We start from the raw sequence: 14,932 nt of genomic DNA on the forward strand, positions 1-14,932 counted from the left end.
TGTATCAGGGGCGTATCAAGAATGTTTTAGAAGAAGCGATTTAGTCGTGTATGTGTACATTTTTGGGCATTTTATTTCAAGAATTTTTTATTTAAAAAAAAAACTGAAAAAGAAAAAATGAAAGACCAGGTATGAAGTGACTGGTATTCGTTTGATCGTTTTATTCTGGCCTGTACGCGAATATCGTGTTGTTGTTGTTGTTTTTCATTTTCAATGTCTAATAAAATATTTATGTTTACTTGACTCTCTTCTTTAGACACGGAGGCGCATTGGCTGAGTGGTAAAGCGCTTGGCTTCCAAAACGGTGGTCCCGGGTTCGTATCCTGGTAAAGACTGGGGGTTTTAATTTCCGGATCCTTAGGCGGCCCTGAGTGCACTCGGCTATAATGGGTAGGTGAAATTAGTTGGAAAGTAAAAACGGGTGGTCGTTGACTCGTTATGCTGGCCTTATGAAACAGATGACCCTTACATCATCTGCCCCATAAACAGCAAGGCCTGAGAGGGGGAACTTTACTTATTTCTTTACTACACTTCTCGAAAGCGGCTATAATGATATTCCTAGAAATTTAACAGTTGATCTAAAAAAAACATCTGAATGAATGGAATAAAATGGCTGCCAATTATTCATGTCCACATAACGTAAAACAAACAAATATTCAATTAATGAAGGGATCTTTCTGAAATGTTTTCTTCAATATAGCCAAGTGACCAGTGTGGGAAATGTCAACTGTTTGGCTGAAATTAATGTTGAACAAAAATTGGATCTAGAGGCGAGTTACCAACAAAGGTGAAGCAGTGAAACTATAGGCGTATCCAGGATTTTTTTCGGTGGGGGAGGTAGGGAGTGATAATTTTTCATTTGCACGCACAAACACATATAACACACACACACACACACACATATACATATATATATATATATATATATATATATATATATATATATATATAATAATAATAATAATAATAATAAGGCTAGTCTTCGAGTCCGAAGATTAGTGAGGAATGCAGTATTTCCCGTGGCTGCGCAGTCCCAGCTGTGACCTACATATTTTGCCACATCCAGGGCAAGCATAACCATTGTCTGCAGGCGGTCGATTTAGATTTCCTTTTCGCCGTCTACGTTTGTCCTCGGCAGCAGATTTTCTTTTGGTCTCAAATGTGTATCCCGCGGCCTTCGTGAGTGACCTCCAGCTGTCTCGTTCTGAGGCCGCATGCAATCAGGTGCTCTCTTCTATGTCAGCCAAGGAAAGTTTACGCCTAGGCTGGTCTTTGAAGCGTTTCCGTGGGGCGCCTCTGTTACGTCGACCACCTTTTTAGCTCACCAAAAAAGACTGCTTTTGGCATAAGTTCGTCTCCCATACGGGATACGTGCCCTGCCCAGAGCAACTGTCGGACCAAAAGAAGTCCCTCTATACTGTCCATACCGGCGTTCGCAAGGACATCGCTGTTTGTAGTGCTGTCTGGCCACCGTATGTTCACGATGGAGCCCAAGCATCTTTGGTGGAAGAGCTCAAGAAGTCGTACATGTTTCCTGTATAGTGTCCATGTCTCAGAGCCATACAGAAGGGTTGAGAGAACCACCACCTGGTAGACACTGATTTTTGTAGGCAGGTGGAGCGATCTGTTCCGCCAAACTCTCGCCTGAAAGCGTCCAAAAGCGCTAATGGCCCTGGCCAGACGGTTATCCATTTCCCTTGAAAGTGAGGCGTCATTTGACACTATACTACCCAGATGAGGTGGTCTACCACATTAAGGGGCTGTCCGTTTACGGTGATCCTTGGGGCTGAGTATGTTTTATTGGGCGACTTCTGGAACATGACTTCTGTTTTCCCGAGGTTTATAGATTGACCGAAAGAGGCGGCAGCGTATGCAAATTTGTTTACCGCGTTCTGGAGGTCATGTTCTTTGTGAGCTAGCGGGGCGCAATCTTCGGCATAGAGAAGCTCCGTTATGACCATCTCCTTTGTTCTTGTATGGGATAGTAGACGTCGAAGATTGAACTCATTGCCGTCAGAACGAAACTGGTTATAGATGCCATTGTGCAATCGCTGCCTCATTTGACCCAGCATTAAGGCAAATGAGGTAGCTAATAGAGTAGGAGCAAGTACACAGCCCTGCTTCACGCCATTTTCTATTGGGAAGTGATCAGAAAGGGCACCATTGTGTCTGATCTGGCCTCGTTGTCCCACGTGAAACTGCTTGAGATAGGATAGGAACGTAGTTGGGCATCCCAGCCTTGCCAAAAATCCTCCACAAACCATAAAACAGTGTCGAAAGCCTTGGTGAGGTCAACAAAGGCAGCGTATAGGTTTAAGTTCTGCTCTTTGCATTTTTCTTGTAATTGTCACAGAACAAATATCATGTCAGATGTACCTCTCTCTATATATACCATACCCAATGTTAACGTTTTTTGTTCTCTAGAATAGATTTTTTCCTGGAGTTAGTGGAACGACAGTAGATATCCCTCCCTTGAAAGCTTGGGGATCTGAAGCTACAAAAATGCATATTCTGAGGTGTCTACAGTGCAATTGCCTACTACTCTTCTGGAAAAAAAAAGTAGGTCAATTATCAAATGTCCTATTTACTGCACTTTTTTAATTCAGGCCAGTGACTGGTAGAAAAACTAATAAATATGTGAAAAATTTTATTACGGGTAGGATTGAACCTCAAATGACTGGAAGTTTGCTTAAGTTTTTGAGTCTGTGGCTTGAATTTTCGTAAATTTACTTTATTAATGGGTTCCAGCAACTAGCAGAAAAACCCATTGCTTAGCTCAAAGGGAAATTATACTTTTGCTTTAGTTTCTTTTTATTGAGGAAAAGGGGGAGGGGGATAACCAAAAAACCTCTTTTGTGGAAGCTCAAGAAATTTAGTGACTGTAGCTTTGCTTTTTTTTTTAATTGGAAAAGGGTTTTTTACCTCAAAACCCCACTTGGCTACGCTCATGATAATTGTTGACTGTAGTTTTCCTTCAGTTTTGTTTTATTGGAAAGGTTTTAATCTCAAACCTCTCTTGGCTATGCTGATGGAATGTAGTGGCCGTAGCTTTGCTTTTTAGTGCCCCCCCCCCGAAAGGGGAAAAGACGCTATTAGTTTCGTGTGAAATTTCTTTCCGTCTGTCCATCAGGCCGTCCCGTTTAGATCTCGTTAACTAGAAAATATAGTGAAAATTCGACATCATAATATTTTAGTCCATTCAAAGTTCTGATGCAACGGCTACTTTTTTCTTTTCCAAAAGCGAAAATTCTAATTTTTTAAATCACTTGCAAGCAATGTTTTCATAAAAGCACACCACTTTTACAACTATTCATCATTAATAGTAACAAACACGGGAGGGTCTTTAGTAAGGGAAATCTCTATATACTCTATTTTCAACACATTTATGCAAATGGTTTTAGATTTTTTGTTAAAAAAATATTATTTTACATTGCTACGATATGTAAGTTATGTCCTACTAACTAGTAAATTTACCCAAAAATAATGTTGTTGTTTTTTTGAGGGAACAAAATCTATTTAGTATGCATATAAGTTGAACATAATTTAAAACAACAATTAATAAGCAGTTTTTCATATTACCGCGTGAACTGCAGTGCCATATTACAGCCATAGAACACTTAACTAAAGGAAATTTTTTTTTTTTTTTTGTGTGGATTTGAATAATAGATTGAATCTTTACAAAAAAAATAGATCAATTAGACATTCATTATAAGACATCGGTTAGGCCAGGTTCGCTTTTAACTTCATATTCACTTTCACTTATCTTTTGGTCTGCTGGACCGCTGGGGCACCACACAAGATCTGTCAACCTTCTTTCTCCATTCTTCTCTGTCATTTATCTTTGATAGAATTTAATTCTGATGTTCTTTCTGAAAATATTGATACCTTCCTACAAACTGTGTTTGTAACCTTGTTTTAATAGGAAAAGGAATTTGAACATCTTAACTGTCACCTTGGCTACGATAATGGAATTTGGTAACTTGCAATTCTTCAGTTTTTTATTGAAAAAAAAATAGGGTTAGGGTTAAACTCATATTTATGGAATTTAAATAATGTTTTCTTTCGGGTTTTTATTGGTGGGAGGGTTTAAACTCACCACCTTCATGGCAACGCTCAAGAAATTAGGCATCTGTAGTTTGCTTTAACTTTAATTGAAGAGGGGGTTGGGTTACCCTCAAAACCTCCTAGAGAGGGGTTTAAACTAAAAAAAATCCCCTTGGGTACGTAAGTGAATTAGATAACGGTTGTTTATTTTAGTTTTTTTTTTATTGAAGAGGTTTTTTTTTAACTCAAAACCGCTCATGGAATTTGGTGGCTGTAGTTTTCTTAAGTTTTTTTTAAACTCAAAGCCGCCAATGGAATATGGTGGCTATAGTTTGCTTAAGTTTTTTTTATTCAAGAGGAGGTGTTTAAACTTAAAACCGCTCATGGAATTTGGTGGCTGCAGTTTACGTTTTTTTTTATTCAAGAGGGGTTTTTTTAACTCAATTTCAAAACCCTCTTGGCAATGCTGGGGCAAATGATGGTTGAATATTAAATTCTTCCATAAAATAAAAATTAAAGCAAAATAACAACCACAAAATTTCACCCCCCCCCCTCTGCGAGGGGGAAGGAGACTTCATTTCCATGGGGAGAGGGTTAAATACTGAAACTGCCTACCCCCAGCTATTAAAAACTAATGACATGACTGCTTCAAAATAAATGAGAGAATGTCACTCAGTATATAATTTGTACGATTATTACACATTTGCTGAAATTTTACAAAAGTTTGTCTATTTAAGTTCCTTGATCAAAGGAAAGGATTTGATCCAGGAATGAAAGAAATCGCTTTTTTTATAGAGTACTTTTGTCATATTAGATTCGTCGTTATGAACAGACACTTTTAATGAAACCGTTTTAAAAGCACTAATTATATTCTCACAGAATGGTTGTAAGAACAATGTTTTGATAGTCATCAAGACATTACACAGTTTAACAATAACATTCCTAAATAATTATAAATTCTACTTTTGTTGATTACTTGAATCTGAAGATACAAGACTGTTCTACTCTAACAGTTCAACTTCTAGAAATGTAACTAACTACTCTGCAGTTCAATCACTAAGGTCAATGATTTAAAAAGCTATCAACTCAGAAAGTTTCCAAATATTTGGGTCACAACTATTTACAAAGCCTATTTACTTCTTCAACACAATGTCAAAACGCAATGGCCAGCACATAGAAGATATCTAAAGTCAAACAAAACAAGCTTTTTTGTAAGTTCATTGATGTTCAATTCAAAGTTCTAGTTGTGAAATTTTATGAACATAAACATTCTGTTCATGTTTGTTTTCGTTTTTCTTCACAACACTTCACATGAACTCTTCATTAGTAAAGTTTACAATATGCAGTTTGATTTACTCACTCACGAAAAGTTTTGTACTGGGCAAACCGAGTTGAATTGTTCGCCTCATGAAGAAGTCTGAGAAAACAATGCATCAATAGAAAGTGCATTGTTTCAGTTGACTATAAACTCTGCCATCTGGAAGATGTTTGACACTCACACAGATAGCTATCATGGCCACACAACTGATTCTCATTTTCGGTAGGATTTCTCGATAGTGTTAGAATAATAAACACAAAGTCACTATTTTATTTATTATATTTTTTTATCATTTGATTTATTTTAAAGTTAAGAATATCTACCTTTAGATGTAAATTCTAGAAAAATACCCAGATATTTACTCTTGTTTCATAGTTTAAATTAATAGCAACATTTTAGCATCGACTCCAAGTTGTAATTTTATTCTTTTATTTCAGCTCTAGTGATGTTCACATCCACTGTTCGGGCTCAACCAGCCTATGGAACCGGATGTGGTTTGGCTCTTGAAGACATCCCTAACCCAGCATCAGAAACATGTACAGCATTTTTTCGTTGCTATAGAAACCGTCAGTATAGTTTAAGGTGTCCACTTGGTCAAGCTTTTGATTTCGATAAATCACGTTGCAGGTTAGTGGAGTTTAACGTGTGTTACACCTTTTATCTCGTGATTGTGATACGTGTGTTTTCTCGTGACTTTTACATGTGTGTTATCTTGTGACTGTTACGTATTTTATCTCTCGCGTGACTGTGTTACGTGTTTTATCTTGTGACTGTGTTACGTGTGTTATCTTGTGACTGTGTTACGTGTGTTATCTTGTGACTGTGTTACGTGTGTTATCTTGTGACTGTATTACGTGTGTTATCTTGTGACTGTGTTACGTGTGTTATCTTGTGACTGTGTTACGTGTGTTATCTTGTGACTGTGTTACGTGTGTTATCTTGTGACTGTGTTACGTGTGTTATCTTGTGACTGTGTTACGTGTGTTATCTTGTGACTGTATTACGTGTGTTATCTTGTGTGTTTCTCTGGACTAATTTGAATGCAATATAAATACTATAAATATTAATATACCTTGACTTCATGTGTACACCATGACCTAATGAGTATAACTTTTCAAATGTTTCAATTTATTAAAAAAAAAGAAGAAAACGAAACGAATTCCGCAAACTTTAGTTCGTAGTATAATTGTAGATCTATTGTCTTCACACTAGCTAAATGTAGACTGAATTTGTCGGGGTTTTAAACAGACTCAGACTATGAATGCTAAACTAATATTCTGCAATAAATATGTTTGTGATTGTAAATAAAACACCAGACACTCATGAACATTAGTTGAATTCTAAAAACAACATTCAAATAATTTGAAATTTGATAGACAACATCTGAATTAAATGAATTCTTAAGACAACTCTTTGGATTCTGTGGAAACATTTACATGAAAAAAACAAGGTTACAAAAGACAGTTTGTGTGGAAACACAAACTCAAAATCGGCCCCCGAAGTAAAATGTTTTACATATTTCGGATAATCCTTCACAGTTGAAGATAGTTTACTTCCTAGTCCAAACCTCCCGCAGGACGACGGGGGATAGGAGCAGGCAGGGTTTGAACCTTCGACCGTCGATAAATCCGAACGACAGTCCAGCGCGCAAACCGCATGACCAGTGGTCCACCCAGGTAGGCTTCAATATTTTCAGAAAGAACATCCGAATGAAATTATATCAAAAACAAATGAGAGATAAGAATGGAGAAAGAAGGTTAACAGATCTTGTGTAGTGCCCCAACCGTCCCGCAGATCAAAGGATAGGTGAAAGTGAATGTAAAGTTAGATGTGAACCTGGCCTAACTAGTTTGTGGTCTATAGGGCAGATGATGTAAAGTTCATCTGTTTTTTGTGGCCTACGGTTAACGAGGGTGTCATGCAGCCAGCACAACGACCAACCGCCTTTACTTTTCCCCAACTAATGTCAGGTACCCATTAGAGCTGGATAGACTCAGAAGTTGAAAATCCCAATCTTCACCAGGATTTGAACCCGGGACCCTCGGTTCGGAATAAATAATGTAATTGTTTTGAAAAGGCTCAATCTCTTATTCTATTCCTCAACAAATAAAAATAATAATTTACGTTACTTTACAATAAATAATGATTACTAAAATAAAATTTATAAGATTATTATTTGTTTTAAATTAGGTCTAACATATAATGCATACTAATTAGCTTTTTCTCTTTAAAAAACTGCTTGCATAATTTATTTAAAAAATTAGAATTTTCGCTTTCAGGAAAAAAAAAATAGCCGTTGCATCAGAACTTTGAATGGTCTAAAATATTGTGAAGTCGGATTTTCAATATCTTTTCTAGTTTACGAGATCTAAACGGGACGGACGGACAGACGGACAGACATTTCGCACAAAACTAATGGCGTCTTTTCCCCTTTCGGGGGCCGCTAAAAATTACTACAACGTTTTGTGTTTGTCCAGACCAGATCGTGAAATTGACTGCCCACTCCAACTTCAACGATTCCAGGCCCCCGCCGTACCTGCTTACTTGCGTCCACCTGGTCAGGTAAGTGACTTAGTTTGACATGGTCTTTAGAGGCTGTTGACTGGTACATATAGAGACAATATAGCATTATAGTCTTTTTGAAAAAATAAATCAGCTTTTTCTTGGTGCCAATAAAACTTTAAAAAAAAAAAACTACAAAAGATGTCTTTGTAAATAAGACATTAAGAGAGACATTTCTCTCTCTCAAAGCCCATCATAATGAGCATGTTAACTGGGGTCACTGGTTAATGGATCCTTGTCAAGTCGCTAATAATTTACAACTTGTTTCAACATTGACAGAATCAACAAGAAAGAGAGATAGAGATCCGTGTGGTCCAGGTCCCACCAGGTGTTGACCCAAACTCTATCCAAATAACAGGGAACGTCGGACGATTAGCGCCTACCAACAACAGACCTGTATTTACAAACCAGGTAAGTGACTTTCATTACTAGTATTGGTTTCCCACTGGCAGAATTGGAAGTAGTCCTCAATGTTCTTCACCTTGACTTACTTACATTAGTCTGCTCCTATATTAGTACAAAGCTTTGATCAAATCACTCTATCTAGAAAACGTTTGTACACGTTATTTCTCCAACACCCAATCTTGGATTAAGCTAAAATGTTCTTTTACTTAACAACACAAGAATCAATAACAAAAATTAATCAATTTGCTTATTAACTATTCTTAATATATTATTTTGTTTAGTATCTCAAACAATGGAAAGAAATTGTACTTAACTGAAGTGATAGTATGAGCCGAAATAGTTCCATTTATAGTTCGCCGCTTTAAAGTACGTTTAAAACTATTACATAACTATACAATTTTTTATTTTCATAAGCACCTCACTAGCAAAGTGGTTAGTATGTCGATTTGAGGAGGTTTGAGCCATGAGTTCGAATTCAGGTCTTTGTTATATAAATGCTTTAAAAAAAACGATTACGGTAAATTTTACCCAGATATCCCTTTCTTTCTCCCCCTTTTCCCAACTGGTACAGGTAAGTGATACGATCATATTACACTGGCGGATCCAGGGGGGGGGCGGTAGGGGCGATCGCCCCCCCCCCACTCGGCCGACCCCCTTCTGGGTGGGGGGGGGGCGGACGAATTTTAGTATAGAATTCACAAAATTTGTATACGAGTTTATTACTTAAGTTAATAATGTTTACTAATTATTTATATTTCAACCTATTTTTAGATTATTTCGCCACCCCTTTCTAGTATTTTGGCCGATTTGGTAGGGTCGGAAGGGGGCGATGACATCAATCCGCCCCCCCCCCACCATAAACTTTCGAGTGGGGGGGGGGCGTTCCTATTTATTTGTAGAAATCACAACTTGCTAACAGAATCAATTACATATCTATATGATTAAAACTTGTTATTGGTATTTTAACTGGTCTTTATATTATGTCGTTCACCTGTTGGCCGATTGGAAGGGGAGGAGCGAATACCTCTACTGCCCTTCCCATCTAAACCCTTTGAGTGGGGGGGGGGGGGGGCGGTCCTACTTTTATGGAGAAATCATAGTATGTGAACAAAATTAGTCGAATATCTATATAATATAAACAGGTGGAAGTGCGATACATGCAATCACCTTCCCCCCATCGGACAAACCAATACTTTTTCTTTTTGTATTAAAGTAAGAAATTACAAAATTTAAAAAATCTGTCACTAATATAATTTATATATGCTATAAAGTAAATTCTTATATCGAGTCGGCCAACCCCTATTCTTTAATGAAAAATGCAATCATTTGCAGAAATTATAACATCGAGCGAGGATTAATCGTTTTCATTTTACCGCCCTTCCCCTTTCCAGACAGAGTTTGTGTAATTTCACATGAATTTATCATAATTATTTTAAGAAAGACTTTGCTTTGGAAAAAGTTATAACTCAAACAAAATTTTTCAATATAACAGTCACGGTTGAGATGAGTTCAATAGCCAGATGATCCTTTCCTTGTCGTTTTTTTCCAACCTTTACTCTATCTCATATTTTTCTAGTTACATAAATTTAGGACTATAACTCACAATTTATGCTCGAGTTTTATTGAATATTATTTATCGAATAATTTTTTTTTCGGGTATCATATCTTTTCAAAGAACAAAACGGTTTTATTTGCAATGTATTAAGGGAATATAAATTCATATTAGAATATTTTTCAACATTTTTCTAAAGGTCCTTTATAATAGAATGAATAATGAGCTGTAGGTCAGGAGAATGCGTTACTACAGTGAAGAATGCCAGAAAACGCTTTTAGCGTCGAGGCTTCGCCCCGAACCTCTCTGATGAATAATAAGCTGTAGATCTATTACGAATTGAATGACATGACTGATCCAAACTCATTGATACAATTACACTTCGTATAAGCGGTTGTTGGGGGGTGAGGGGGTGTTGTAAGTATTTTCTCTATTTTTCTTCTACAGTTCTACCATTGACTAGTATCACAACTCTAAGTTATGTAAACGCATAAAAGTCGCAATGACTGTGTCACTTAATACTAGTGAAAAAGAATATACTGGATTAATATAGATAACATAAACCGCAGTTCGTTTTTAATAAATATAATATGTATTAATACATATGTATTTATTTTATTACATATACAGTAATATTTAAATACTATAATTAGTATATAATATTGATAATTTTGTGAATAAAAAACAATAAATTCTCCAGTGCATAAAGACTCATTAACTTATTGTAATAGGACGTAAAATCTTGTTGGTTTCACTTTCTGTTACCAGTTTCCATCCCTACTGAATACCCACACCAGAACTGGAATAGTCCAACAGCAGCAGCCGCCAACCTTTAATGCTGGCGTGCAGGGACCTGGTCAATATATTCCTGGTCAGGTGACACAAGGTCAGTTTGTGCCTCCACAACCTCAAGCCCAAGTTCCACTTGTCAAGCCTCAACAAGCTCCACTACAGCCAGCAGAAGGTCAACCTGGTCAGGATGGACTGAACATATTGGTTCCACAACAAGCTCAAGAAGTCCCTCAGTAACTTCACGCCTGAAGACAGTAACTTCACGCCTGAAGACAGTAGCTTCATAAACCGGGTGGATGTGTTTTTCAACTAGACCTTTACATTGACTTTACCCCACGATCATCTTAACGAAACAGACATTGTGTCACCATTGCTATAAATAATTGCAGTTTGATGGGCATTATGTTAACATTATAATAGTTCTATTTGGGAATGGTGTAAACATGTAGGTCATTACTTGCTGTATAATAGATATTATAATTGTTATCAATAATAGCCTTTATAAATATATAATGTCCCAATTGTTATGTATTATACGATCTCTGTATTAGAGACATTGTGTCAAGATTAAGTTCAATGCATGTTACTAACGGCGCTCCAGTAATGTGCTCCATTTCTTTCCATAGACTGGAATTCTATCGTGAATCTTGATGGACTTTGATCTCATTGAAACATTGCTGGCAATAAATGGTCATCAAAAACAACTTGTGTTTCTTGATTGTTTTCTAAGATACATTGATTGAGTACTACGTACATCAACCTTTTTTTTTACAAATGAACATTATATTTTTTTTAATAAAATATAAAAAGCATATGATTTGGAGTGTGTGTGTTTGTGTGTGAATTGAATTGAATTAAGGTCTGAATATGTGTACTACGTTATTGGATTGTGAATAGTTTCAATCCTTTGGTGGAAACACACAGCCCTTCAAAGTGGTATATAATAGAACAGGAAACTAGAGCATTCAAGAAAGCTGAGTACTTAAGTTCAACTTTGAACATTGAAATAAAATAAACCTTTCAATTTAAAAACACAGAAGGAAAACTTTTTAAAAATATAACATTTGCACCTCTGAACAAATACGTTAGAAAATTATTTTATTGGTAGAACAAACGGACTATCAGTTTGACTAGAATTGTTTACCTCAGCATTAAGACTACCACAAGAAATCTATACACGCAAATACAAACATACACGTATCATTCTGTGATAGAATGGGTTGCAAACACACACACACAACTAGCATTTGATGACTTTGCTTTACTTCTTGTAGACGACTAATGACCTTACAGCACCCTGATTTACAATGACCTTACCGCACCCTGACTTACAATGACCTTACGGCACACTGACTTACAATGACTTTACGGCACCCTGACTTACAATGACCTTACGGAACACTGACTTACAATGACCTTAAGGCACACTGACTTACAATGACCTTACAGCACACTGACTTACAATGACCTTACAGCACACTGACTTACAATGACCTTACGGCACCCTGACTTACAATGACCTTACAGCACACTGACTTACAATGACCTTACCGCACACTGACTTACAATGGAGTATCTTTCTGACCACCACTTTGTACAAATCTGATTCCATTGGTGTAAAAGCTTTTCCTATTCTTTTTGTTAGCTCAATGTCTAAATCGAGGTTACTGGCAATTGTTGAACCCACGTAGGTAAATTCCTGCACCACCGAAAAGGTGTGGTTCCCAATATGTATCACAGGTATTTCTGCGGCGTCTTGTGCCAGAATTTCGAAGCGGCCTTAATCTAGAGGGAAAAAAAAGAAAGCTGCCCTGTCCGCTAGCCCGGTATCAGATGCATACACATTTTTTACACATACACATGCATGAATTGTGGCAAAATCTGCCTCTCTAGAATTGGCTTGATTAGCCTGTCCTCGTTTAATGTTAGCGAAAAGGCCTTGGCTATGTTTTATCACGCTCACACCTGCAATATTTTAAGTTTCAATATCACTGCCTGGTATGGCAATCTGAGAATTAAAAATAAAAATAAACTTTATAGAATCCTAAATGCTGCTGATAAAATCATTGGCAAAAAACAAACCCCATTTGGGCAGTTGTTTGAGACAAACATCTATAAAAAACCTAACAAGATCCTCGAAATAAAGAATCACCCTTTGTGTCAGGATTTTGTGATTTTACCATCACAGATACAAGACACCGATAGCAAAGACAAACAGACACAAACACTCTTTTGTTCCCCTGGCAATCAAATCATTAAATAAGAACAATCTGGTATAGACTTTGTCACATGTAAATTATTAGTGAGTCTGGTGTGAATGTACACTTTGGTTTCTTATAGTTATAATGTTTTTTGTTTGATGTAATGCACAAATTGTAAGACAAATTTCCGTACGGATAATAAAGATTATTATTATTATTATTATTATAATTATTATATATATATATATATATATATATATATATATATATATATATATATATATATATATATCCTCCTTTGTCGTCGAAGATGAGGCTCCACTAGGGGATCCAGAACGTTTTAAGTGGGGAGGAGCGATGTTTGATGTTTTTCCAAATCCCTAAACCTAACGCCCAGTAGACCCTTAGCCCTTGTATAAACGCACGCACACTGCATACATATATATCTATCTGAGAACAACAAAAAGTGGTCTCTATTACAAGTACAGTGTTTCGTAACGTTCAGGAAGAACAAACTAAGTGACGTTGGTCACCCGTTGGTGTCCCTTCTCTTGACAACTAGGGGTCTGGGGGAGTCATGTAAGCTGCTGGAGCACCGAACGCCAGAACTGTAAAATTGGCAGAGGAAGGAGAAATGAAATAGACCAGTTAGATTCTACTTTAAACTGTTGCATTCTTGGGATTCAAGAATAAATTGTCAGTTATGGTTTCAAAGTTATTTATACCATAGAAAAATCTCAGATTGAGTAAATAAATTACTAAAAATACGCCCAACTCCACCCAAAGGAAAGGACTTTTCTCGGGGATGCTGCGAATGCATCTACCGTTCTTCACATTTCCAACCTGGTAACGACAACCCGATATAACATGCAATAAATTATTCAGTAGCATATATTGACATTTGACTCATTTTGTTCACAAACAGTGATTTCTGCACACCCACCCACCCACACACACACACACACACACCCGAAGAGTTATGGCTGGGGAGGGGGTGGATCCCAGCATTTTAGCTCAAGCACGTCAGTTGTAAGTACAACGCAGGAATGGGAAACAGTGGACACATGGAAGGAGGCCACATCAAACTTTGTGGAGAACCTTGCGAGTTTTGAGACTTTGGCAAGGCTGTCACTTGTAAGTACAACGCAGGAATGGGAAACAGTGGACACATGGAAGGTGGCCACATCAAACTTTGTGGAGAACCTTGCGAGTTTTGAGACTTTGACAAGGCTGACAGCACAAAATGGTTCCACAGCAATTCGTTCACTGACATTTCGTTCACCGACAAATCGTTCACGACTTTTCGTTCACCCGACTACTCTTTCACCCGACATTTCGTTCACCCGACAATTCGTTCACACGACTAATCGTTCACACGACAATTCGTTCACCCGACAATTCGTTCACACGACTATTCGTTCACTTGACATATCGCTCACCGACAACTTGTTCGCCGATAGTTGTTTCCGATAAATCGTTCACACGACAAATCTTTCACTGACAATTCTTTTCCCGACATATTGTTCACAGACATATCGTTCACTGGATAGTAACATATTGTTATATTATATATTCTCGTCGCGTGTTTAATTTGTTAACATATTGTTATATTATATATTCTCGTCGCGTGTTTAATTTGTTAACATATTGTTATATTATATATTCTCGTCGCGTGATTAATTTGTTTACATTAAAACTTTTGTATCTATTTTTTCCAAACAAATGTTTTTGATTGCTAGAGATCGGAACTAATGCGAGTTTCTTTGTTGATTTTGTGTGTGTGTTAATTCTTTGTTAATGAGGACAGTATGTGATAAAAAATTATACTTTTAAAAATGTGATCTTGCTAGGGGAAAAAATGTAAATGGGCCGTCACTTCACTATCGGCAACATTTGTACTTTCATCCTGTAGGCCTCCTTTGACACTCATGTCCGTCATATAGTCTGGTTCGACCTACCCATATTTGCTATTTTCTTAATAGCGGTCTAGATGTTTAATTAACATATCTATTCCATCATGCCGTTATGGCCAACACTCTTTAGGGCCTTCCTCTACCT

General features: G+C 37.0%; 1 protein-coding gene across 1 annotated transcript; it reads left to right on the top strand.

The window, feature by feature from the left end:
* Positions 1–5,540: 5,540 nt before the first annotated feature.
* Positions 5,541–11,377, top strand: LOC106074009 (uncharacterized). The gene is made up of 5 exons (XM_013234724.2): positions 5,541–5,584; positions 5,800–5,989; positions 7,840–7,924; positions 8,204–8,335; positions 10,650–11,377. The coding sequence occupies exons 1-5, from the start codon at positions 5,557–5,559 to the stop codon at positions 10,908–10,910; spliced, it is 696 nt and encodes a 231-aa protein (XP_013090178.2). The 5' UTR covers positions 5,541–5,556; the 3' UTR covers positions 10,911–11,377.
* The last annotated feature ends 3,555 nt before the right edge of the window (positions 11,378–14,932 follow it).

The sequence above is a fragment of the Biomphalaria glabrata genome, chromosome 13 (assembly GCF_947242115.1).
Source record: "Biomphalaria glabrata chromosome 13, xgBioGlab47.1, whole genome shotgun sequence".
NCBI classification, from domain to species: Eukaryota; Metazoa; Mollusca; class Gastropoda; family Planorbidae; genus Biomphalaria; species Biomphalaria glabrata.